Source organism: Notamacropus eugenii, chromosome 6, assembly GCF_028372415.1.
Source record: "Notamacropus eugenii isolate mMacEug1 chromosome 6, mMacEug1.pri_v2, whole genome shotgun sequence".
Lineage (NCBI taxonomy): Eukaryota > Metazoa > Chordata > Mammalia > Diprotodontia > Macropodidae > Notamacropus > Notamacropus eugenii.
This window is the reverse complement of record NC_092877.1, coordinates 47151365-47178952: the sequence shown is the minus strand read 5'-3', so window position 1 is coordinate 47178952 and position 27588 is coordinate 47151365. Positions and strand designations below refer to the sequence as shown.

At 45.5% G+C, this 27588-nt stretch overlaps 1 protein-coding gene across 2 annotated transcripts; it reads right to left on the bottom strand.

The window, feature by feature from the left end:
* Positions 1-131: 131 nt before the first annotated feature.
* Positions 132-17943, bottom strand: LOC140510954 (GDNF family receptor alpha-4-like). Of its 2 annotated transcripts, XM_072619901.1 has the most exons (9): positions 17483-17943; positions 9138-9446; positions 7304-7381; positions 5772-6165; positions 5558-5667; positions 4750-4884; positions 4509-4648; positions 3534-3607; positions 132-1019 (listed from the first exon to the last, which is right to left on the bottom strand). In XM_072619901.1, exons 1-9 carry the CDS (start codon positions 17523-17525, stop codon positions 1016-1018), a joined length of 1287 nt encoding a protein of 428 aa, XP_072476002.1. In that variant the 5' UTR covers positions 17526-17943; the 3' UTR covers positions 132-1015. The 2 variants fall into 2 exon arrangements, with proteins under 2 accessions (XP_072476002.1, XP_072476001.1); XM_072619900.1 differs by having other exon boundaries at positions 132-3607; positions 17483-17942.
* Positions 17944-27588: the final 9645 nt, after the last annotated feature.

The window sequence follows — 27588 nt, the reverse complement described above, 5'->3', positions numbered from 1 at the left end:
AAGTTTGGACTCTGAGGTTTGTCGATCTTCCCTTCCCTTCTCTCTCTCTCTCTCTCTCTCTCTCTCTCTCTCTCTCTCTCTCTCTCTCTCTCTCTCTCTCTCGTCTTTGTACATGAACATACACATATACACCCTGCAGAAATTCACACTTTATTAAGGGGAGATGGGGAGATACACACAGATGGAGCCTGTGCTTCAATTCCTTGTGAAAGGCACTGTGGTTCAGTGGATAGAGCACTGAAGTCTTTGACTCTTCAACTAACTGGGTAACTCTAATTAGGAGCCTCAGTTTCTTCTTCTGTAAAGTGAGGATGTGGTAGAATGTTGGGAGTTGTAAGGATAAAATGAGAGGTTCTATAAAGCCCTTTACAAACCAAGGGTGATCTTGGGTAAGTCCCCTTCAGAACTCAGGATCCCACCTCCCACTTGGTCTCATCCCCTCCACACAACTGTCAAGTGGTCTCTCATTCCTAAAGCTTGGGTCAGACCTCGCTAACTCCCTACCCCAAAATTTTTCAATGGCTCCCTATTACTTTGAGGATAAAATGCAAATTCCTCTGCCTGGTATTCAAAGTTCTCCCCAGTATGACTCCAACTTGCTTTCCAGCCTTATTTCCTATTAGTTTCCTAATTAAGCTGCCCCTTGCACATGGCCCTCTCTCCACGTCCTACCTGCCTTCACCCAAGTCTAGAAGATATGCTCTCCTTACCTCTGCCTCAGAGAATCACTAGTTTCCTCCAAGCACCACAGAAAGGCTACCTCCTCCAAGAGGTCACTCCTCATTCCCTTCATCGCTCGTATCCTCTCCCTGTTGACATTACTTTGTACTCTTTCATAGAAACTGTCTACTTGTTTCCTGGTGTGTATGTTGTAATCCCCAGCAGACTTAAACTCTAGGGCAAGGACTACTTCAGTTGTCTCAGTGTCCCCAGCATCTAGCACAGGGCCTTTCACATAACAGGTGCTTCATAAAGGGTTGGTGAACTTGATTGCTCTCTTGAAGCCTTGGGTTCTTTATCTGTAAAATAAGGAAAGGTCTAAGGGCACTTCCAGTTCCAAATCCTCTAGTTCCCTCTTCTCCCTCACTTACTGTCCTGAGACTAACAGGCTGTGTGGGCAGCGAGGTGGCGCAATGGATAAAGCGCTGGGTCTGGAGTCAGGAATACCTGAGTTCAATCTTGCCTCAGACCCTTACTAGCTGTGTGACTCTGGGCAAGTCTTTTAACTTCTGTTTGCCTCAGTTTCCTCATTGGTGAAAGGAGGTAATAATAGCACTTACCTCCCAGAGTTGTCGTGATAATCAAACGAGATGGAAAGTTGGAGCCCTTAGCACATGCCTGGCACAAGGCAAAAGTTAGCTCTTATTCTTTTCCTGATGCTCCCTGGGTAGCATGACTGGTCCCTCACTTGGAATAAGAAGCCCTCACTGTGTGTGTGAATGGGGGAGTGAGAGACAGAGACAGACAGAGAGAACACAGGTAAATAAACTGCCAGCAGTGTTCAGGGAGTCCTGCCTTTAGACAGGTGAGTTTCAGTGCCCATGTGCCCCATGCAGAAGGAGGCTGGGGAGTGTTAAGGATGTGAGGAAAGAGATAGCTTAATGTGGTCAAAAGAGTAAAGATAAGTCCTAGTTCCTGCCATGACTCACTTGGTCATAGAGCAAATCACTACCCTTCCCTGAGTCTCAGTTGCCCCATCAGTGAAATGGGGATAAGAACCATGGTACTGATCATCTGATGTGTCTGTTCTGAGGAAAGCACATTAAAGAACTAACGAAATGAAATTAAATCAACATCAGCTGGACCAGCATTATATCTCTTGTTTGTTGTCTTAAATAATTTGATTCTACTTTATTAAGTGCTAAGGTTTTTGTTTAGTTTCCTTATTTAAAGAAAAAGTTCCCAGATTTGAAACTTAAAAACAAAGAATAAAAAGTTCCTGTGCTTTAAAAATAATAAAAATTAAAATGATCCCCCCCTTTCCTAGAGAGAACAAACAAAAAAGTTACAAGTCCTCTTCATCTTTATTCCACCTTCATCTTTACCCTCTTCACTGTATCAGTGCCCATACTTCCTCCCTGCCCCACCTTTCACTTCTCTGCTTTCCCTTTCCTCAACATTCCACACCCTTCAGAAAAGTTGCTTTGGAATGGAAGTAGGTGACTCCTTATCCTCACCCAATCACTCACCACTTCTCCTACCTGGAATCAGGGGTTTCTAGTACAACTGGTCCCTGAACAGGGGCCCTTTCTAAAACATCCCACACAAGCGGTCATCTGGCCTATACTTAAAAAACACGCGATTACCGTAGCTCATTCCTTTTTTGGAAGGCCAGAATCATTCATTTTTTTTCCTGTTGAAATCTGCCTCTCTTTCCCCCTTCTTCCCCCTCAATTCTACCTTGTGAGAACAAGCCTCCTTTCCACCTATTCTAGGTCGTCAATGTCTTTCCTAACATGTTCTCCACAGAATCTAATCCCTTCTTCCAGATGGGGCTGAGCCCATGGGACCACCCCCAGATTTGTTCTGGAGGCTGTGCCCCACTTAATGCAGCTAGGATAGAATTAACAAATTTTGTCTGCCATGTCACGCAGCTGACTCAGTGACTCTACTAAAATCCCTGGATCTTTTTCAAGGCAACTGTTGTCTAGATCTGCCTCCCCAGTCCTCTATGCCTCTCGATGTCATGTACCAGCACACAGTCCCCACACTCCACTCCCAACAGGATTAAAAGAGCTGTATTTTCTATAGGACTTTAATGTTTACAAAGTACCTTCCTCACAACAGTCCTGGGAAGTGGGAATTGTTAATATATCAGAGGACAATAGAGCTGAGAGGAGGGGCCCTGGATGTCATCTAAGGATATCCTCATTTTAAAGATGAGGAAATTGAGGTCAAGAAGTTGGTTGATTTGCCCAAGGTCACACAGTTAATGAGAGACAGGGCTGATACTCAGCCTAGGTCTCCTGACTGTCCCCAGTTCTTTGCATTCTTCATCGGTGAGAAAGTTGGATTCTATGATCTCCAAAATTCCTTCCATTTTAAAATCCCACCAACCTATCACCTCAGTCGAGGTGCATTTTAAGTGCCTACTCTATGCCAGGACCTAAGCTCAAGGAGTCTTAAATTCTCTAGGTACCTTAGTCCTCAGATCCCAAGGTTTAAGACCAGACCCTAGAATAGGAGGCTAGTGCTTCAGAGCATTTCAGGTCCAGTAGTTCCTAAGATGGGATGTCTTCTCTGCCTTTTGAGTGATTCCCCACAGTCCCCCAGCCCTTCCTCTCTGTACTGGGTCAGGGGAGAAGGGCAGAAAGGGTCTAGGTCACAGACCAGCAGAGGTCTGAGGTTAGGGAGGGTTGGAGCCAGCTCGAGGGTGACCCCCCTATGTCCCTACTTCTCTTTGACTCAGATTCCCATTGTGCCACCCTGCTGGAAAAGAACTGATATAAACAGGATCATTCATTCTGTCTTCTGCCAGTTGTCCTAATCAGAGCAGGAACCAGAGGGCCAGGGCTGTAAGAAGCAGTTGATACCTGGGGAGGGTCAATCCTTGAGCCCCCCAAAGCCTTGGAGAGCCCCTAGTAGAAGGCCTGGCTTCACCTGATATCTGCAAGGAAGAAAGGAGCTTAGTCAAATACTTGTGTCTACCATGGGCAAGCCCCTGGGGGTGCAGGGGCAAAATCAAAAGACAGGTCTTGCTTTCAAGGTATTTATGCTATGAACACAAATAAGTAAAAACCAGGTCATTTGAAGAGAACATTAACTGTTCTGGGAGCAGAAAAGGCTTCCCATAGAAAGTGGTGCACAAACTGCTCTCTGAGCAAGATGGATGCATTCCAGATCTGTCCAGGGTCCTGGAGGCCAGAGATAGGGATGACGGGGTCAAGAGGAAAAGAAGTTAGAAGCAGTCAGGATAGAATATAGTGTGTGTAAGTGGTTAGTAACATGATGTTGATCTGAAAAGACAGATGGAGCAGGAGTGGGGGGCACAGATTAAGAATAGGCTCCGATTTTCCTGGAGCATTTTGTACCCGTCATAGTCTCCCTGGTATCACATTTATTTATCTGCATGTCATCTGCTGCCTCTTAGATTGTAAGCTCTTTCAGGGCAGTGACTCTGTGTTTTGCATCTTTGTGATCCCAGGAGGAGAACAGAGCCTTGCAAATAGTGAATGGTGAACAAATTTTGGTTGAAATAAATCAAAAGGAGGATAGCATGGGAAGATTTGTGTGTGTGTGTGTGTGTGTGTGTGTGTGTGTTTGTGTTCCTCTCCTCACAAAGGTTATGCAATTGATGGATTTGTTTGGGGAAACTCCTTCCCTAGAGAGCAGGGGCAAAGGCTTCCCAAGTCAAAGGGCAGCCCTGGTTTGGGATGGGCTACAATTTGCAGATTGTAGGCTGCTTGGGAACAAGGTAATTCTTTGAAAAGGGAGAGGAGCTCAAACTGGGGGTGCCCAGAGGCCTATGAGGAAATGTCGAGGCCTGGAGAGACTCAGAAAATTCCTACCTGGGTAGGTTGGGGGGGCTTCAGCTGGTTGAAGAGGCTGTACCCAGGACCAGGGAATTTCTGCAGGTATGTTCCAGGTGGAAAGGCAGAGGGGCCCCAGCGTAGGGCTGTCTGGTTGCCAAAAGCCAGGATGGCATTTTCTGGGGAGAAAGAAGATGGGATGCTGTGGGCAGGATCGGAGCCAGCTTCTTCCCTGTCCCCTGTCATCATCAGCCCCCTCCTCGAGGCTCCAAGCACTTACCAAGACAGGGGTTCCTCACAAAGAGCCCCAGGAAGGTCTCACATTCTTCAAGCCTGTTCCCACTGGAGCTACAGCTACACCAAGGTGCCACAGTGGTGCTTACATTGTCCATATAGTTGGGTGTGATGGGGGTCCCTGGGGAGGGAAGAAAAAAGACCCAAAATAGTTGTCTTCCCCTTGCATCTAAGACACCTCTTCTCCACACCCTGGATGACTCTGTAGGCACCTTACTCTCTATATCCAGGAAGCCTGAATAGATGCTCCTGCCCCTGTATCTGGGATGCTCATCCATAAGCATCCTCAGACATATTAAACACTCTGTAGATGCCCGACCTCCCCATGCTCTTAACCCCCAGGATGCCCACGCAGAGAGTGCCCTCCCAGGTCGATCATTTATCCCCATATTTAGGCTGGACACCCACTTGTGTTCAGGACACCCATGTAAATACCCCCCTTCCGATATCCATTTCGCCTGTAGACATCCTCCCCTCCTCATACCCAGGATGCCTCTGGAGGTAGCATTATGCACAGTGCCTAGGTAAACACACATAGCCTTTACCTAGCTTATCCTCATAGATACTCAATTCCCCTATGCAAGAAAGCTGTGCAGATGCAGCCAGGATGTCAGCGGAAGCACTCCCCTCCCCAGCCACCCCCACCCCCAACAAGGCTCTCTATGGACACTCTTCCTTCTCTTTTTCCCGGAGACTGCTGTAGAGACCACCTCCTCCCTGTACCCAGGTCACACACGTAAATTAAGCTCTCTCCTTAGGTCCAGGATGCCTATGTAGACACTGCTAGCTCATACCCAGAATGCCAGTGTAGGCCCATAGGCAGCTGGGAGAATCCTCGTGTATGCATCCACTGGGGGTGAGCAGGGATGGCTGGCAGGCTGCTTGGAACTCGGCCAAACGGGACCTGGGAGGGGCCGAGGACAGTGGTGGGTTCTCCCGAGCCCAGCGGCCCCACCCCCACCCCCTGGACGCGCCGTGTTCTCTCTCCCCTTGCCCGCCCGGGCTCACCTGCACATGTAGCCCCGGCGGCAGGTATCCAGCGGCGCTAGGCAGTTGGGCTGGACAGCGGCGGCGGGAGCGGGACGAGGCCCGGGGCTGAGGCCGGGGCCGGGACCGTAGGAGCAGGCAGGGACGATGGTCTGCCTCCGGCGCTCAGCGCACGCCGCATCCCCGGGCCCGCAGGGGCAGAAGAGCAGCGCGAGGCTGAGCCCGGGCCGGACCCGGTCAAAGAAGCGGCGCAAGGCCCTGTGGCAGCGGGAGCGGGGGCAGCCTCGGGGCCCACCCCTCAGACACAGGGCCGCGTAGTCCGAGCGCAGCCGCTGGCACAGCCCGTCCACATTGCAAGCCTTGGCCGCGTCCAGGCAGCGGTTCCCTCGTGGGGAAGGACTCTCGCCCTCCGACCCTGGGTCAAACAGGTGGGGACCGAGCCAGGTCAGTTTTATAATCCGCCCTCTCCCGAAAAGCCGCGTCTGGGGCCTCTTGCTCCAGGGCAGGAAGCTTCGTCCTACTACTGTGGACGGGGAGTGGAGCTGGAGAGGGGTAACATTTTCAAACGACTAAAGTTCCAAACAGGGAAAAATACCCAGGAGGGCAAAATGTGGAGAAAAACTCTAACATGATTATACGGACCGCCAGTAAGGCAAATCACGCTGAAGTCAGGTAATGAACTCACGCGACAAGCGCATTATTGCCCCAAAAGTGAGTAGCCAAACCTATATCCCAAATCTTACAGCAGGGTTTCTTAACTTGGGATTCATTAACTTGTTTAAAAAAAATTACAGTATTTCAATATGATTGGTTTCCTTTGTAATCCTGTATATTTTATGCATTTAAAAGCATCATTCTGAGAAGGGGCCCCTAGGCTTCACCGGACTGATAAAGGGGCCCATGGCACCAAAAGACCTTAGGGACTGGGCTAGAAGCTCCAAAAGACAGATTCTTTTTAGTGAATAATACAAAATCCACCAGACTGTCTTTCCCCAACACTGGCTCTCCCTGGCTCCATCTCTGTGAGAGAAGATGGAAGAGCAGCGAGGAGCAAAGGGGAAAAGCATTTTTACATAGCACCTACTGTGTGCCAAGCACTCTGCTAAGAGGTTTGCAAATCTTATCTCATTTGACTCTCATAACAACCTTAACAAGTAAGTGCTGATATTATCCCTATTTTACTGAAGCAGTCAAGGGTTCAAGGATTTGCGGGGGGGGGGCGGGGGGGGGGTGTCTCACATCTAATAAGTGTCTGAGGACAAATTTGAAGTTAGGTCTTTCTCAAGTACCCTTGACACCTTGAAGTGACTCAGAGTCCCAAGCCCCTGGCAAAAGACCAAGGTAGGAGGAACAAGGGTGTTTGACCTACAAGGACAGAAGAGTCCCCCCACATCAGCGGCCTGAGGAAGGTTAGGTGCTGCCTTGGGTTTGGTAGCCCTGGGGAAAGTTGTTGGGGGTGGGGAAGATCTGTGACGGGAGGCTGATTCTGAATGGGGGAGATTGGAGATGTTTGGGTTCTCAGGGATGGTTGAGGGCTTTGGTGGGGTCTGTACCTGCTGTAATAGCTGCCAATCCCACGTAGTCGAGGCCTCTAATGAAAGGCTCATAGGGGGAGCTTTCTAGCATCATTTCTTGGATTCATGGGGTGGAAGGAAGAAAGAGAGACAGAGAGAGATGAGGAAAGAGATTTCTGAGCTTCTGAGGCTATCTTCCCTCCCCCACCCAATCCTGTCCCCCTCTTGCCATTATCCTTCACCTTTTTTAGAGCTCTGAACCCCCACCCTATTCTGGTTGAGTCTTCTCAGAATCTACCCAAAATGGAGCAGTCACGGAGGGAGAGGTATAGCCCTTGCTCTGGGGAGCCCCTGGTCTGAGGGGAGGCTGGACCCTTGTGGACTTAGCAGGGAAACATTCATGCCCAATGTATTTCCCAGATGTGTTGAAATGAAAACATATCAAATCCAACAGGCTCTTTTCAGTCCTCTTCCTTGACCACTCTGCATCATTTTTGGCAATTATGGCCAACTCTATCTCAAGATAGTTGCTCTTTTCATTTCTGGGATGTGGGCAGATGGTCCTGTCTTTATTCTCTTCCTAAAGCAATAACTTCCTACATTCTTTGTTCCTTTGCTGGTTCATCTTCCTCTTCCCAATCCCTAAATGTGGGCACACCTCAAGACACATTCATCATCCCTCTTCTCTCTGGACCAGCCATCTCCACTGGGATGTCTCACCACAAAGCATAATATAAAGAGTACTACTTTCAGAGTCACTGACTCCCAGAATTGAAGGGTCCTAAAGCAGATGTGGACCTTAGCAGGCATCAAGTCTAACTACTACATCCATTACAAGTGGTTTATTTGTCTCTTGACCTTAAGAGACAGGAAACTTACTACTTACTAAGACAACATTGAATAGCTCTCATTTTCAGGATTTGTCTTGACATGGAAACAAAGTCTCCCTTTCTGAAACTCCCAATCTCCATTGGAGAGGCATAAAGTGCTAGACTAGACATTAGGAAAGACCTGGAATCCCATCAGTAACACTTAGTAGCTATTTGGCCATAGACAAGTCATAGACAAGTTAACTTTTCTGAACCTCAGTGACCCCATCCATAAAGTGAGGATGAGGACACTTCCAGAACCTTCATCAATCACAAGGCTATTGGAAGGTTCAAAGGACCAAACAAATGTAAAGTGCAGTGAAAGCTATATGACAGCCAGTTATTGCTTGAGTCTGCCTTCTGGGGCAAAGTAAAGCAATTCTAATCCCTCTTCCATAGGAAGGCATTTCAAACTCTTGAAGACAGATTTTCTTTTCCAGAACATAGTTTTCCATTTTGTTTCTCATGTGACCAAGGCAGTAAGATCTCCAACAGGCAGGTCCCAGATTTTCTCCTCTTCTGTTCCACACCCCACCCCAAGACTGAGCTCCCTGAGGACAGGGCCTGGGTCTGCTCCTCCTCTAACCTTCTTCTATCCCTGAGGATAGGCACAGGACTGGGCAGATGGACAGGAAAAACAGAGGGAAGGAATTTGCTATAGAAGAAAATGACAGGAAGAGGGGCTTAATGAGAACGGGATTTCTGAGGGCAGGGCTCATGAGTTTGGCCAGAATGAATGGGGGAGAAAGTCAAGCAGCAGTAAGAAATGACCTGAGAAGGCATGAGCCCCTTTTAAGAGCAAGGAGTAGGTACTATGGGGGATCAGGACAAATAGCTGCCACTGCAAGTAAGGAGGAAAGGAAAGCTATGGTGGGGTGAGGCATATCTGTTCGGACAATGATATTTGGAGGCGGTGGGTCAGAGTGACCTTGGATGAGGATAGAGGGCCAGCTGACCCACACTAACCTTCCAGGTATAGAAACAAGGGACTGACCCACACTGACCTTGTGGGAGGGTGTGGCGTAGGCTCCAGTACACACCCAGGCAGTCCTTCTCCCTTTTCATGCCCCGCTGACATCGGCAGCCATAGAGATTACTGGACAGCAGAGCTTGGACTGTGCTCTGGCATTGACTTTGGGCATCAGGCCCCAGCTTGGCTGTACCATCTCCTACCACACACTGGCGAAAGGTGCGGAGCCAGGCGCTGCAGCTGGCATCCCGGGCACAATGCTCACTGGCCTTCAGGCAGTCCAAGTTCCCCTCTGGCCTAAGGTCTTGGTTTGGGTTCAGGGAACCAAACCCCAAAAAGGCCTCTGTGAGAGAGGGAGGAAAAAAGGAGGAAAATAAGAATGGGAGAGACACACAGCAGATAGACAAGGAGAGGGGAGAGTCAAGGAGAGAAGAGGAGAGGGAAAGAGACTAGTTAGCACCAAGAAGGCAGACTCACTGCACTAGTCCCTTTCCCCTAGGCCTGACCAATTCTTCAACTGACACCACTATTCTCACTGAAAATGGTCTCTCCACATACCCCCTCTGCCTTCTATGCCCATGTCCTTGAACTAGAACCAATCCCCAAGAAGCCTTCAGTTTGGGGTGGGGGGGATAGACAGGATCCTTGATAAGCCCTAATATGATGAAGAAACGGAAGGAAAGATGGTTGGACCAGCTGGATGGGCCGTGTTTAGGATGTGCATAGGTGATAGGGGGAGGGGAAATAACAATTTTCCAGGAAGAATCTGGGAGTGGAGCAGGGAGGGAGATGACTGGGGCAGTGACATCTCCCTCCCCATCCACCTACCAATCCACCAATGCATGTCTAGATATTAGCTGCGGAGACCAGGATCTGTTTCTTCTCAGGTCAACCATCTACACTGACCCAAGTATCTCCATAATATAAGCATTGTCCAAAATGCAGAAAATGAGAGCCATATTATACTCTGGCCAGACCATACAGGGAGCATTGTGTCCATTACAAGAAGGACATTAAGAGCCAACCAATAGCAAAGCAGTCAGGATGGGTAATGCACTGGAGAGCATGTCACCTGAAGAACCACTGATAAATGCCAGGTGTAGTACTGATTACAGGGCAATGAGGACCTGAGTTCAAGGCTCTGTACACTGTGTGTGACTTTGGGCAAGTCACTTGACCTCTCATTGTTCTCAGGCAGCTCCCTGAGACTTCGAGTTGCAGAAAATATGTTGGTCTGTATTGATTAAGGAAATTCCTTCCTGGGAGCTCAGTATGAAATCAGAGATCTGGTTTAAAAAAAGGGCAAGAATCAAAGGAACATGGGGTGTTTAGCTAGGAGAAAAGTCAATTTAGAGGGGCATTTGAAGGGCTATCTTGTGAAAGAAACAAATTCAAATTTGATCTTAGGAAAAGGCTTCTTAACCCTTTGAGGTGTCCTGAAAAGGGATGGCCACCTTTTGGGACCTTGTCCCTGTACGCCTTCAAGCCAAGGTTGCTTGACCACTTGCCTAGAACGCAAGAGGGAGGATCTTATTTCATTAGGGATCAAATGAGATGACCTCTGAAGTCCCTTCTGCTCTGAGAGTCTATGATGCTAGATCTCGTGCCCATTTTGCTGATGGGGGCAGAAGGGCTTTCCCTATTCTTCTCTGCCCTGGGACCTTCATGGAAAATAATGCAGTCTTTGCTTATGTCTTTTTCTCTACCTGGAATAATCCCACACACACACCCAGTCAAAATATAACCCCTCCTTTAAACCCCTACTCAGATGCCACCTGAAGGAGGTGGCACCCTGGCTAGTACTCAGCTCCCTTTGTTCTGATTCTTTACATTACAGTCACCTGTCTCTGTATTATCCTCCTACCAGACTGGGTACTTCCTAAAGTCAGGTCCTGGAACCTGTTGAAGTCTCTGCCTCTTCCTCAGCATTAAACCCAGAGTTGTGCATACAGTAGGTATTCAAGAAATGTTTGAATGAATGAATGGAATATAAGGTGAAGGAGAAATGTTCCTAGCATAGCAATAAAGATAAGATGGAGGAGTCTCCTTCTCCGAGAGATTCAGTCTATCATATCTTCTCTGAAGGTCCTGTGAAACTGAGGAAAAGATAGCCAGTCTGGAGAGGAGAAAGACAGAAACACAGAAGGTGGACAGAGAGAGACACAGACAGACAGAGAGATAGGAACAAACAGATGGAAAGCAAGGAAGGGAAGACATAGCAGAGACACAGAGAGACAGACAGACAGAGACAGAAAGAGAGAGACAGAGAAAGAGAGCGAGAACGAGAGCGAGAGAGAGAGCGAGAGAGAGAGCGAGAGAGAGAGAGAGAGAGAGAGAGAGAGAGAGAGAGAGAGAGAGAGACTTTTCAGATTATTCTCTATTCACCCACTTTGGGTCACCTGGTCAGTTTGATCTTCTCGGAATTTAGCATTCATTTCCCACCTCTGTGCCTTTGCCTTTAACAGCACATTAAGGGTATGATGCAGTCAGTCACACCCTTGGCTTGGACTTGGTCTTTAAAAGAAGAGCTGAAGAGCTGGAGAGCAGGAGACCTGAAAATGGGCAAGACCAAAGCTAAAGAGAAAAACCAAAAGGGGAAACAGATTCTGGTTTCCTAGAGGGAAGCCTGTATCTCCACATGGCCAAAAAGGCTCTCCAGGAAACCACATATATCAGGGAATCCCATGGCTTCAAGAATTCCAGGAGGCAGGAGCACAGTTGTGAAGAGCTCTGGGTCCAACAGGAAGCTGCTGGCATGAGAGGCACATCTGGACGAGGACAGATGTTCCTGAAGCAAGCATTACAGGCATGGTGAGGGGGTTCTTGGACGATACTGAGTTCCTGGACCAAGCAGGATCCAAGCCAAGGAGCAGCAAAGGACAGAACCTTAATTTAGTGGGGTTAGTGCATATTTTACCCCTCACTGGGAGTTGAGAGTTGAGTGGACTGGATAAATCCAGTGGAAAGGAGTTGGTTCTGTTTCCCACTTAGTACTAGCAACTGAGTGATCTTTCCTTGAACAAGCACCCCAATGGGAGGGTAATGAATTAGAAGGATGGATAGGTCCCTAGGGGATACAGTACTCACTAGAAAGGGAAAGAGGGTTCATGGGCTTGAGTACAAGCGTTCTGCATTTTTTGGTCGGTTAAATAAAGCCTGTGCTATAGTTAATGTTAGCTTAATGGTTGACTTCAGTTCCATATTTCATGTTACATGAGCCCAAATGCTTTCATAGAAGCTGAAGGTGCTTCTGCCTTTTCTGTAGAGATCTAAATATAAGCCAAATTCTGATGTTTCTAGGGAAAACCCCACCCAGAAGCAAAAGACACAAAGAATATTTATAAACAACACTCAAGATTAAATAAACCAGTCTATGTAAACCCAGGGCTTTGGTCCTAGGTCATGGGATACAACTAGAAGGATGGCATCTGAGGTTCCTTCCAAGGGTCATTCTATGAACCTATACAGATGGGAAGAGACAGAGGCAGTAGGGGAGGGGAGAGAGACTGAGACACAGGAGGAGAATGAAAGAAATAAACCTAGAAGTAAGGTGAGAACCAATGAGAGGAGGAAAACTGTGATGATGTGTCTGGGATGGGCATCCATAGCCAAATATCATATTTGCCAGGATACTCCTGAAGACCCCTGGGGGTCACTGTTCACCAGCCCTTTCTCAATGGGGAGAGAATAGAGAGCAGACCATTAATGCCAATGGAAACACTGACCTAAGAGATGGGGGAGGGGCAGGCTTCCAATTCGGAAGAGCAAGAAGGATCTCCAAGAATGAGGAGAAGCTTCCAGGGCTAGGGAGGAATTGAGACCCTAAAGATGGCCTTCCCCCAATCTTCCTTCCAGTCTTCCTTCCTATCCAGCTCAGCTTTTCTACTCCTCCCCACTCCATACACACACTCTTAAAGGGCAGAATCTGTGTCTGTCCCCTCCTCAAATCTGGGGAAATGGAGGCAGACGCTATATGTGAATCTGTGGAGAGAACTTCTTATCATTCCCTCTATCTTCCCCTGTCCTGCCTCTGAAGTAGCTGAGTTTGGATAGTCAATCTAGATGGATCCCCCAGGAGCCCAGGAAGGGGTGTGTGTGTGTGTGTGTGTGTGTGTGTGTGTGTGTGTGTGTGTGTGTGTGTGTGTGTGTGTGTGTGTGTGTCTGTGTGTGTCTGTGTGTCTGTGTGTCTGTGTCTGTGTGTCTGTGTGTGTGTGTAAGAGAGACAGAGGGACAGAGATAGAGAGAAAGGAGAGACAGACAGACAGACACAGAGACAGGGTGCACATGCATGAGGTGAAGGGCACTGCTGGGCAGAAATAGACATTTAAGCAAAATGAGCCAAGCTAAGAAATCCTCCTGTGGTGATGAACAATGTACACTGGACTTGGAATGAGGCGGCTTGGGTTCAAATCCCAGCTTTGTCACATATCACTTCTGTGACCTTGGACAAGTCACTTCACCTAGCTGGGTCCCAGTTTCCTCATCTGTAAAATGAGAAGACTGGATTAGATGGCTCTATGAGGTCTTTCTCAGCTCTAAATCCTTTGATGCCAGGCAGTCAGGGTACCATCCTAGAAGAGGATTCTGATATAAATCTTATGAAGGAACTTATTATGAAAGACCTTATTTGGTGTCTCTGGAAAGGAGAGTAAAAACTAGCATCCTCCTCCCTGGCTCCCACCCCTCCCCGCAAAAAAGAGACTCCTAATTACTCATGCTGACTGGCAGTTTACAATTGTGTCTGACTTTATTCTCTCCTGACTCAGTATCGATTTTGATCTGTGTCTCTGGCTTCATAGAAGGTAAAGGACAACAGGTCCTATCCTCCTATTCTTGTGACCCAGCAGATTTGAGAGAAGGATTCCAGGCTCAGGCAGTGCCGCCCCCCCCCCCCCCAGGAGGCCAGGCTGAACATCTGGTCCTCTTGTGTCCTGCCTCTCTCCCAGGAAAGGGTCCCCTCGGAAGAGTACTTGATATTCGGGCTCATCTCTCCCCAACTGAGGTTGACTAGACTTGCGGGCATTTGTGTTTGGGGTAGGGTTGAAAGCACTGAGGAGAATCTCTGTTCCCAGAATGCACTTCTCCCTTCCCTATATCCCACTGCAGAGAAACCTGCCACATAGCCAGTGTTTCAGACATCTGCTCTGATAGACAGACAGATGGTGATGACTCAAGGCCTGGGATAAAGGAGGGAGGGAAGGAAGAAGGATCACTGAGAGACCTAATGAATGAATTATCATCATCCTCACTACATCCAGGGTGAAGCCTCTGCATGGTCCCTCATACTCTAAAGTGGGACCAGACAAGCAGACTATAGATGGAGCAGAAAGAGAAAACCACTGGACAAAGGCTGGATAGGAAGCTACAATAAGATGGATGATAGGTAGATTCCTTAAGAAATTTACTGATAAGGGTGAGGAAGATGCCCAGGAGTTTAGGAGGGTCTGTGAAGAGTGAAGAGAGGGATCTCAGGAGGGCTGATATTTGCATCTGGAGTATCTGCCACTGTTAGACTCTAAACCCCTTGAGGAAAGAAAGGGGCTGCCATCATTTTTCATCTCTACATCCTCAAGGTTAAACATGAGTATTTGTAAGTCATCAAATCAACAGGCATTTACTAAGCACCTACTATGTGCCTCTGTGCTAAGCATTGGGTATACAAAGAAAGTTCTTGCCCTCAAGAAGCTTGCCTTATGATGGAAGAGCTTACATCAGAAGATGGACAGACCCCTAATAAAGTATACTGAGTAGTGATAATTAGAGCTGGTTTATACACTTACGATAATATATTTTATAAACTTAAAGTTCTTTCTGTGCATTACCTCCATTTTATCCTCAGCACAACCTTATGAGATTAGATAGTACAAGTATTCACCACTTCTTTACATATGGGGAAACTGAGGCTGAGACTGAATGACTAGACCAAGGTCACACAGCTAATGCAGAGTAGAGTCAAGACTTAAACTTGTGCCCCCAAATTCTTCCTTTGCACTACACTGCACTGAAGGAAGGAGAGAATATCTGTGCATACGAAACAGTGAGGAAATATTATCAATGTGTACATGTAACAATAAAGAGAGGAGATTGTTAGGTCGCATAAACAGAACTGTTTCTTCCCTTCATTATTTGATGTCTGCCTCTGAGAAGATCGAGAGCTTACTTTGTATGTCTACCAGCCTTAGAGACTCAGGAAGCATGATGGAATCAGAGGACCTGAGTTCAAATCCCAGTTTTACTATTTCCCATGTGACCTTGGATTTGCTTCTCTAGACCTTAGTTTCCTTATCTATAAAATAGGTGAGTGGTTCAGATGACCTCTAAGATCCCTTTAAATAAATCTGCAATTTATTTAAAATCGATAAAGGTATAAATCTATGATTCAAGTACACATACCCATTGAACTTTCCAGAATAACCTCTGCCCACCTGCACCCCCACCCCTACATTCTTTCGTAGGAAAGAACTCAATTCTGCTTGGCTCCAGAGGGTGGAATGAAGGTGAAAAATAAAAGATTTAGGCTTCTTAAAGATCAGAGCTGGTCCTAAAATAGAAGGAACTGCCTTATATGGGAAAGAGTTCTCCATCCCTGGAGCTCTCCAAGCTGGAAGAGCAGTTCAGTTCACTCAAACTAACATTTATTAGATGCCCACTAAATATAAAACTACTTATAGATTGAATATTGTACAGAAAGGTTTCCTATTTGATTGTGGATTGGGTGAGAACAGGGGTTCTCTGTGAAGTTCAGATTCCATCAAAGGGTCATACTTGAGAACCTAGAAGTCCACATATGACCTTGAGGCTTCAGATTCCCCACCCCTGGGCTAGAAGCACAGTATGGGACAAGGAGCATTAGATTTGGAACCCTGATTACCTGTCAATTACTTCCTGGGTGACCTTAGGCAAGCCACTTAACTCTCTGGATCTCAGAGTTCTCATCTAGAAAATCCTTACCTAAATCCTATGAGACTTTGAGGTCCCTTGCAGTTCTAAGAATTTGTGATTCTTCCCCACTCTTTTTTTCTCCTCTCATTCCCTAGAAAGATGCCATACAGACAGAGGACACAGACTTCAGCAGAGGCATGTAGACCCAGAAACATAGATTCTAGTCAACGCTAAAATAGGAGCCCCTTTCTCCAGCTACTAGACACCTGTCCCTGAGTGTGGCAGATATCATAGTAGTGGAAGAATTGTGGAGGTAATCACTAAGGTCCTTTGGGTAGGGAGTGGGCACAGGAACCTCTGCCCACCTTCTGATCTTTCCCTATCTCTGAAAAGCACCTGTTGTCCTGCCTCCAGCACAGCAAATTCTGGTCTCATGGGGTGAGGGAGTTTTAGCAGCATTTCAGTCTCCTTGATGTCCTGGGGAGACTCTTGTCCAGGCTAGAAGAAATCGAAAGGGTCTGGAGGGCTATTTTCTCCTTCTCCTCTCCAGATAGAACCAGTATAGGCCAAGGGCATAGGCTGAAGGACCTGCACTTACTAGGGTAAGGGCAGATGGGGAAACCTGAACAAGGCAGGAAAAACAGTGAGTGAGAGAAGATGGGAGAGGAAGAGACTGAGAGACACTGGCAGGCAGAAAGAAAAGATAAATGAGTCTCATGGAGAGACAGGGTAGAGAGGAAAGTAGTTTGAGAACGGAAGGGGAAAGGAGGAAGGAACAAACATTTATTAGGCACCTACTATGGTCCCAAAGAGCAGGTAGGTGGTACAGAACTGGACCAAGAGTCAAGCAGAGTCATCTTCCAGAGTTCAAATCTGGTCTCCGACACCTACTGTGTGACCCTGGGCAAGTCACTAAAACTGTTTGCCTCAGTTTCCTCATCCATAAAATGAGTTGGAGAAGGACATGCCAAACCACTCCAATATCTTTGCCAAGAAAATCCCAAATGGAGTCACAAAGAGTCGGACATGATTGAAAATGACTGAACAACAATGTTCCAGGCACTGCGCTGAGCGCTTTACAAATAAGGTCAATAATAGAGAAGACTGGAATAAAAGAGATGACAGAGATGTTGATGTGTCTGGTGGCAGGTGATCTGAGTTCAAATCCTGACTATACCATTAACTCTCAGTATGACCTTGAGCAAATTCTTTCCTCTATAAAAACCTCACTTCCATCATCTGTGAAAAGGAGCAGTCGGGCTGACTGGCGTCTAATTAATGTCCCTTTTAGCCCTGTCAGAAGATAAGAGATTCAGAAACAATTTAAAGACATAAACAGAGACGTGGAAAGAGGAAGGAAGAAAGGAGAGGAGGAGTGGCGGGGGAGCCCTAGAGTGAAAGATGGAGCAGAAAGACAGATGGATTGCTGGACGGCCGGGCCGAGGGGAGGGTGAACCGGACTCAGCCCCGGATGGACTCGGGGATGCACGGACTCACCGAGCAGCAGCAGTGCGGACAGGAGGGGCAGCTGCGTGGCCATACTGGCCGGATCCCGCCGGAGGCTCGGAACCCCTGAGTCCGAGCCCGAACTGGCCGGGCCTCAGCCCCACTGCGTGCTCCGCAGCTCCTCACGCCCCCTACGGACCTGGCTCCTCGAGATCTGACCCGGGCTCTGCCCAGATCTCCATGCGCCCCCGGCCGCGCTCCTTCCTCTTACTCCGGGCGTTCCCGTCCGGGCTCTCGTCCCCTCCTGGCTCTTCTGTCTGGGTGCCTCTGCTCGGCTTCTCACTCGGCCCCGGACGCGCCCTCCAGGAGCATCACGCCACGTTCTGTGTGCCCAGAGCCCGCGTCCACCTCTGGGCTCTCCTCCAGCACCCCAGCTCAATGCGCCCAGCCCCAAACGCGCTCCTGTCCCGTCTGTCCCCACCACAGCTGGAGCGGTCTTAAAGGGGCCGCGAAGACTCTTCCATCCTTCGACCCAACTTCTGTGAGAACTCCTGGCAGCAGCAGGTTCCCGCCACGCCCCCGTCCCCGCCCTTGCCCCTTATCTCTTAAGCTTTCAGGGGTTTCCAGGTGAGTGACTTGGTAGGGAGGATTGGGGAGCCCACCACACAGAGAGACCGGGGAGCTGGGGGGGGGGGGCACTGCCCAAAGAATCTCTGTGGCCCTCTCCTTCCCACCCACCTGAGGTGCAGTCCCTCTGATTCTCTCCTCAGCCCCGAACTGGGGCTTGAGTCACTCATACCCCTTGGCTTTGGCCTTCCATCCACCTCAGAGTGCTCAGCATTCAAAAATAGAGACAGGAGTGGAGGAGAATGGCTAGCTACTTACTCTGGGAGTGGGGAAGCTGCCAGGTACCACTTCCCATTTCCAGCAGGATTTCAGCACCTGGCAGATAGGCAAATAATTCCAAACACAGTTGGGCTGGTGGTGGTTTGTCTGCAGAGCGGGTGGGGAGGACTGAGAGAGAGAGAGAGAGAGAGAGAGAGAGAGAGAGAGAGAGAGAGAGAGAGAGAGAGAGAGAGAGAGAGAGAGAGAGGCGTGCCAGCATCCCAGAGTGGATACTGGGGAGGCTGCTGCTAGGGAAGTACCAGCTCTCCCTCTCACTTATAGTTTCATCCCTTCAGCTTGAAGTTCAGGCTCATAGAACTAAAAGGCTATCTGTGATAGTTTAGTCCAACTAAATTTTTGTAGATGAAGAACTGAGGCCCAGAGAATGGAAGGGACTTGCCCAAAGTCATACAGAACCAGAGAAGTGGAATTTGAACCTAGGCCCATTGGCTGAAGATCTGGTGCCCTTTTTTCCCTTGTACTCAGTACTCCAAGGAAGAGGGAATCTCTAATCTTAGTTCAAAAGAATAGTTTGGGAAGTCAGGGCTTTATTGCTCTATGAAGGAAAAGTAGGGGAAGGATGTGGCCAAGCTCTATGTTGAAAGGTTTTCCAGCAGGTGTCCTAGGCCAGGTTGGAGGTGAAGGGCAGGATGAGGATGGAAATGGGAGATGAGAAAAAAGGGACCAGGCTCTTGGCCTCTCAAACTTGATGCTAGCTTGGCTAGGATTGAGTCTGTGCTTGATGTCCCAGACACTTTGCCTTTGGATTTGGGGGCTGTCTGGTTTCCTTCAGTTTCTCAGGGAAAGAGAATTATGAAAAACACTTGCCTTGCCTGGCTTCTTTCAAGGGAAAAAGGGATTCCTTTCCCTGTCTAGGACAGGTGAGGATGATGTTTGCCAGAAATGGTATCATCTGGGTATGATCATGCTGAGGTAAATAGAGCTTCTTAACAAGTACAATACCACTACTACCACCACTACCGCTACTACCACTACTACCACTACTCCTCTTGTTCAGTCATGTCTGACTCCTGGTGATACTGGAGTGGTTGCCATTTTCTTCAGCTCATTTGACAAATAAGGAGACTGAGGCAAGCCAGGGTCAGTAACTTGTTCATAGTCACACAGTTAATAAGTTTCTGAGGTTAGATTTGAATTCAGGTTTTCCTGACTCCAAGCCTAGTACTCTATCCACTGCACCACCTAACTGCCCCGGCTGCTGCTGCTGCTGCTGCTGCTGCTACTGCTGCTACTGCTATTATTATCTCATCCAACCCCTTCATTACACAGATGGAGAAATGTAGACCTAAAGAAGGATAGGGACTTGGTCACAGAGTAAGTCAGGGGAAAGACTAGAGAACCCAAACCTCCTGACTTCCAGCCATGGGAGACTAAAGATTAAGCTGAGAGAGAACCTAACCTGGTCCAGAGGAGCATCATGGGACAGACTACCCTACTGGGGGATCTGAAATGGAAGTTCTGCACTTTAAAGAACCTTGCCTAGGGTAAGGGGTAGGAGAGGCCTCCAAATCTGAGTCATATCTAACTGGCCTCTGTGTCCTCCTGAGGGAGCTAGAACAGATTTGGGACTGATCCACCAACATATGGATTAACCAGCTATTAGAGAATCTTCCACTGACCCTGCCCCCTCAGTCTCCAGCTGAGCAGGTGTGTTTGTGGGGAGTGGGGGAGGAGGGCAGAGAGACAGGTGTCTGGGGGCTGAGGGTTATTTAAAGTTAAGGCTTTGGACTTGGAACTCAGGAAACATGGGTCATTTAGATGAGAAGAGGCCACAGCCTCTTCTCATCTTATAGTCTGTCCCTATCTTCCATTCTAGAAGCTATTTTTTTTTTGAAGGATCCGAGGGCTTGGAAGCAGGAAGAAAAAGCAGTAAGAAAAGGGAGGAAGGGATTGTGAGAATAAAGGAGAAAGACCCTCACAGGATCACCTGTCCCTGAAAGAACATGAGAAAGAGAGACATACAGAGAGAAAGAAAGTATGGTGGTGGTGGCAGAGTCAGAGAGAGAGAGATGGAGAGCACAAGGGAGTTGGAGAGAGAGAGATGAACATAGAAAGAGACAAAGATAGATAAAGATAAAGGGAGATAGAGAGAAAGATAGTGACTCAGAGACAGAGAAACATTCAGAGGTAGAGAGATATCCTCTGTATGAGGAGTAGAGAGGAGGATGATAAACTGTGCTATGAACCAGGGTAGGGGGGAAGGAATAAGAATGTTTTAAATAATATTTTATTTTTCCCAATTATATGGAAAAACAATTTTTAACATTCATTTTAAAACATTTTGAATTTGAAATTCTTCCCCTCCCTTCCCCCTGAGACAGTAAGCAATTAGATATAAGTTAAACATGTGCAATCATGCAAAATATATTTCAATATAAATCATGGTGAAAGAAGACAGATAAAAAAATTACACACAAAAAAATAAAGCGAAAAATTGTATGCTTTGATGTATATTCAGACTCCTTTGATTCTTTCTCTGGAGGCAGATAGTATTTTTCATCATGAATCCTTTGGAATTGTCTTAGATCTTTGTATTGATGAGAATAAGTCATTCAAAGTTCTTCACAGTACAGTATTGTTACTGTGTGCAAAGTTCTCCTGGTTCTGTTCATTTGACTTTGCATCAGTTCATGTAAAAGTCTTTACAGGTTTTCCTGAAATCGTCCTGCTCATCATTTTTTATAAGACAATAGTATTCTATTACTATCATATAGCACAACAGGAAGCAGCATTTATTAAGCACATAATGGCAAGTACTTTACAAATAATACCTTATTTAATCCTCACCACAATCCTGTAAAGTAGGTGCTATTATTATTCCAGTTTTACAGTTGAGGAAACTGAGGCAAATGGAGGTTAAGTGACTTGCCCAGGGTCACATAGACAATAAGTGTCTGAAGGCATATTTGAACTCCTGTCTTCCTCATTCCAGGTCCAGTACTCTATTCAAATTGCCACTCAGTTACCTCTAGTATGAAACAGAGAGAGGGAAGGGAGGGACGATGTCCTGTGCTACACATAGCATAGTTAAATAGAGTGAGGGACCTGGAGTCAATAGAGACCTGGGTTCAAATTCTGCCCCTGATGCTTACCACCTGTGAGCACTAGCAAGTTAGTCAAACTTTCTGAACCTAAGATTCCTCATCTATAAAATGACTATAATAATACCTGTCACGTGCATATGAGAATTGTGAAAACCAAGTGGGTTATTATATTTATAGTGTTTGATAAACTTTAAAGGGACAAATGACATTCTATTATGTATCTTCACTTTGAATAACAACTGGTGGCCAGAAAATCCCATTTCCTCCTAGAACAAGAGTTATTAACCTGGATTTCATGAACTCTCAATAGGTCTTTGGATAGATTGGAGGGAGTCTGTGAACTTGGATGAGAAGAAAAGTACATCATCATTTTCACTAACCTCTGACTGAAATATAGCTTTTCTTTCAGTTATGAATATCAGTAACAAAACACAAGTCATTTTAGCAGTAACTGTGACTTTGTCACCAACAGAAATCATAGACATTTCGTACAGTAATTGCTGATATCTCAAAATATTGAAATCATTTATACTCATCACTCATTCGAAATGACTATTGTTATTATCCCAACTTCTGGATAGCATGAAGATTGCAATCTTCATGTCTATAGGTTGTATTTCAATAAAATTGGTTCCTTGGTAGTTTGTATTATATTTTATGCATTTAAAAACATGGTTCTGAGAGGAAATCCATGGGTTTCGCCAGATTACCAAAGGGGTCTCTGATACCAAAAGATTAAGAAGCTCTGTCCTAGGAGGACAACTCTGGTAGGCTAACTTAACTGCTGTGCTCTTTCAATAACCCAATACCTCTTTTAGATACACACAGACGGGTGTAAGGATACTTAGTGTTGACATCCCTGTTTCTCCAAATCTATGTTGTGGGCCCCACACACACACACCACAACAAAACAAGACAAAGGTCACAAAATAAAAAACATTTCAGATGTCCAGGTATCCCTAAACATTGTCTCTGAGATACATTCCCTTTTGAACCTGCCTGCAGCTGTTTGAATTTCCTATTCTCCTTAGGTGTAAAAGGCAATGCCCTCATACTTGGCCAAAGCATGAGAGCTAAGGGGTTCTTTCAGTCTGGGGATAGTAATCATCATTTTCATCAACCAACATTTATTGAATACCTTCTCTGTGTAGGGTGCTAGACAAGGGGCTAGAGAGTAACTGAGCCCTTCTAAGTGAGAAGCTCCCTTTCTTGAAGAAACTGCCTCAAAAAACAGAGGACTACAGTGTGAGGTAGTGGGATAACAGCTGTACTTGGAGCCAACAGATCTGGGGTCATGTCCTAGTTCCAACAGTCACTAATAGTGTGACCATGGGCAAATCCCTCAATCTCCTTGGGCTTCAATCTCCTCATCTGCAAAATGGGAATGATTTCTATTACCTATCTCACAGGGTTGTTGTGGGGGAAGTGCTTTGGAAATGTTTAATGCTCTTATAGAAATGGAAGTTATTAGTATTAAGAGGCAGCATAATACAATGTAAGGAGCACTGGATTTGAAGTTCAAAGTCCCAAGTTCTGCTCTGCTGTCCTTCCTCTGCCATTTAAGATCTGTCTGGCTTTAGACCAGAAGTTTAGCCTCTCTAGACCTCAGGTCCCTGATCTGTAAAATGAAGGGTCAGGCTAGAGATGATCACTAAGGACCCTCCCAGCTGCAGATCTAGGAACATATCATAAACTTCTTGGTGAAGGCTATTCACATTTCTAAATGATAGGATTCTTTTTATTATGCCAAACTGGTTTTAGTATTTTAAGACTGCTTTTTAGTGTTTTAAATCTTGCCATTTTGCTCTTAACACTTTAAGATTGCCTTCTTATGTCTTGTTTTTACTGTCCTGAAGACTACTGTCCTTAAGACTCATGGTCTTAGTTTCACTATCCTAAAATTACTATTCGTATCTTAAAGATTTCCTACAGCGAGTGGTTTTGGGTTGTTTTAGGCTATTGTTTTCATTATTAGATTGCTTTTGCTTTTAGTCTAGACTTTAATCTGTGACTTAGACCTTGAAGTTCTTGTGTTGTTTTCCCTATCAGGTTGTTTTGAGTGATCTGCTAAAATGTTATCCTCTCATTCCATCTTATTGCCTTCAGTGTTTTAAAATAAAGAATCATTTCTCAAAAAAATAAAAAATAAAAAAATAAAAGTAAAAGAGATACATTCTCTTTTGTCTTATCTGGGAATTCGGTAGCACCTTTCTCCCTGATAAGATCCCTCTCCCAGGGGTTAGGTGGGTGGGGTTCAGGAGGGAGAATGTTTCTTCATAATAATTATTTCCTTCCTGGTAGGAAGGGAGGAGTGTCATTTTCTTTTTTCTGGAGGAATCCTCCTCCCTGCTAGGGTTTTGTTTCCTCTGGAACAAGCTAGAACTGTCCTTTAAGGAAGGCAGCTAGCCTTAGAAGTTAGCCCTAGATCTGATACAAATTTCCTTGGTCCAAATTATCTGGAATGTCTAATTCATTTAAAAGAGAGTGGTCTGGCTTCCTGTACCATCCTTTCCTGGCTCCTTTTTGCCCCCAGGATCTCTGGATCTTTCAAATCACAGGGCTTTTAGGGAGGGGATCATGGATTTCTCTTCCCTTGACTCCCTGGAGACTCAGTGATGTTAGAAATGAAATTTCACTGAAGAATTTAGGGAAACCCAGACATTAGACCAAATAAGGGATAAAGCCTTGAATTCTCAGTGGCTAGGGATGCCTAGGTATATCTCTTAAGATTTCCATTCATCCATTTGAAGGAAATTCAATTCTTCCCTGATTTGAGCAGTTATGGTCATAGATCCCCATACATTTGGAGCTAGAAAGGACCTTAAAGGACACCCAGTTCCCTCAGATCATTAGGCTGAGATTCAGGTAGGTATTGACTTGTTCAAGGTCACCTAGGTAGTAAATGACAAAACTCAAATTTGAAACCTTGTCCTTTGACCACAAATCCAATATTTTTTCCACCTCTCCGGGCTGTCGGTCCTATGAGTGAGGTTTAATCATTCCATGGATCCAACAAATATTTACTGAGAGCTGACATTGTATAGCACACTGTTGTGGTCATTATTATACTGATTGACCTTTGAAAATTTCTTCATACAACCAACATATTTTATAGATACAAGGAATACTTCCAGAACTGTGGAGAGCACAGGATTTGGAGCAAGGAAGGACTGGGTCTGAATCCCACCTAAGACATTTACTAGCTATGTGACCATAAGGCTAGTCTTTTAACCTCTCTAAGATTCCTCCACTGTAAAATGAAAATAATAATATCACTTGGCTCAGGGGTTTTTGTGAGCTAATGTATGGAAAGTGTTTTGCAAACCTTATGTTCATCAAGAACTAAATGACCTCTACATTAATGCATCTGTCTTAATAGGAATGCTTTGTCTTTTCCTCCCAAACTGGTAAGACTCTCCTTACAGTGCACAGACTTCCTAATGGAACTTGTTCCCTTTCAGGATTTGGTACTTTTTTCTTAAAAAAAAAAAAAAAGTATTTTTTCCTATTACATGTAAAGAATTTTTAGCATTCATTTAAAAAAATTTTTGAGTTCCAAATTCTCTCCCACCCACTTCTTCCCCCTCATTAAGAAGGCAAGGAATTTGATATAGGTTACACATGTGCAATCATGCAAAACATATTTCCAAATTAGTCATGTTGTGAAAGAAGAAACAGACTAAAAAATTTGAAAAATAAAGCAAAAAAAAAAGTGTACTTCAATCTGTATTTATATGCCGTGAGTTCTTTCTCTGGAGGTGGATAGCATTTTTCATGATAAGTCCTCTGAAATTGTCTTAGATAGTTGTGTTGATGAGAAGAGTTGTCATTCACAGGTGATCATCATACAATATTGCTGTTACTGTGTCCCCAGTTTTTCTGGTTCTGCTCACTTCACTTTGCATCTGTTCATGTAAGCCTTTCTGAGTTTTTCCTGAAAGCATCCTGCTCATCATTTGTTATAATATGAGTATTCCATCACAAACATATGCTGCAACGTGTTCAGTCATTCCCCAAGTGATGGGCATCCCCTCATTTTCCAATTTTGCTTACCACAAAAAAGAGCCGCTATAAATATTTTGTACATATAGGTCCTTTCCCTTTTTTTTAAATGAAAATCTCTTTTGGATAAAGACCTAGTAATGCTATTGCTTGGTCAAAGGGTATGCACAGTTTTATAGCCTTTGGGGCACAGTTCCATATTACTCTCTAGAATAGTTGGATCAGATCACAACTCCACCAACAGTGCATTAGTGTCCCAAGTTCCCCATATCCCTTCCACCATTTGTCAGTTTCCTTTTCTGTCATATTAGCCTTGATGGGTGTAAAGTAGCACCTCAGAGCTGTTTAATTTGCATTTCTCTAGTCAATAGTGGAGACAGCTAGGTGGCATAGTGGATAGAGTGTCAGCCTAGGAGTTAGGAGGACTGGAGTACAATTGGGCCTCAGACACTTACTAGCTATGTGACCCTGCACAAGTCACTTAACCCTGTTTGCCTCAGTTTCCTCATCTGTAAAATGGACTGGAGAAGGAAATAGAAAACCACTACCCTTGCCAAGAAGATTCCAAATAAGGTGGTGAAGAGTAGGAAATGACTGAAATGTGACTAACAACAAGCAATCAATAGTGTTTTAGGGCATTTTTTTCATATGACTATAGATCATACTGATTTCTTTGTCTGAAAACTGCCTGTTCATATCCCTTGATCAGTTATCAATGGAGGATAACTTGTATTCTTATAAATTTGATTCAATTCTCTATATATTTGAGAAATAAGGCCTTTATCAGAGAAACTTGCTTTAAAAAGGTTTTCCCTCAGTTTTCTGCTTTCCTTCTAATCTTGGCTGCATTGGTTTTGTTTGTGCAAAACTTTCATAATATAATGTAATCCAATTATCCTGGAACTTCTTTCAAAGTCAGACTCTACTCTTTAATCACCTCCATTCTACCCTTTCATCCCCCTGATCATGAATTCCCTGACTTGACTCGGGAGAGTTTGAGAATTTTTCCAAGACCTTTGCTATTTCTCTTCTGTAATGATGGACTCAGACAAGATGATCCCTAAGGTCTCTTTCATCTCTAACCTAAACTCTATGATTAGAAAATTAGTTCTGCTGCTGTGGGAGGTGGAAGAGATAAGAAAGAGAAATGGAGGGAAGACTGGGTTTGGGGATTTATTGACTGGAGAGAATTAGAATGATTTAGGACAAGCAGGATAGAGCTATTGCTGTGAAGTCTTGGGAAAGGTTTCACCCCTCTGTGCTGGAAAATTTTTCATGAAGTTACCAAGGAGGGGAGATGAGCAGGAAATAAGGAGAGGAATTCAAGCTAGACTTCATTGAGGATTTCCCAATGTGAAAAAACAGAGGGAAGTCAGATCAGGGAAAGATGCCTCCCCTCTAGAACTGGATGGGGTGACCTTGTGTGGAGAGATGACACTTTCCCAAGTCCACAGTCTGGGGCATTTCCCTCTTGCTTCAGGGCTAAGTCTCTTCCTCCACTGCCCAGTCTATACCATGTCTCCTCCACTCCCATGATATTTTTTATGAAGGACAACAGCTCTGGTGTTTCTATTCTGGGCTGTCTCTCTCCTCCTGCTGCCAGAATATTGGGGGGTGGAGGGTGGTGAAGACAGAATTAATAATAACTCCTGTTAGTATAGTGCATTCCTGATGACAACCCTATGAAGGAGAATGCAAGCATTATTAACACATTTCACAGTGAAGGAAACGGACACTCACAAAAGTTAAGTATCATCCAAGGTCACACTGGTAGAATCATAGGACCATGGATTTAAAGCTAGGAGGGACCTCAGAGGTCATTGAGTCCCATTTTTCATTTTATAAGTAAAGAAACTGAGGTTGAGAGAAATTAAATGAATTGTCCAGGCTAGTAATGATCTGAGGCAGGATTCAAACTTTGACGTTCCTGGCCCCAAGTTCAACACTTTATCCACTATTCCACCTAGTAGAAAGTAGCAAAACTGAGAATTAAAGTCTCAGTTGAAATCCAGTACTCTATAGACACACACACACACACACACACACACACACACACACACGCATGCATGCATGCGCACACCTCCAGTGACTTTTTATTTTTAATAATCAATTTAAAAATTACTTTAAAACATTTTAAATTTCCTGATATTCATTTTTTGTTTTGAGTTTCAAATTCTCTCTTTTCTTCCACCTCCTCCCCCATAC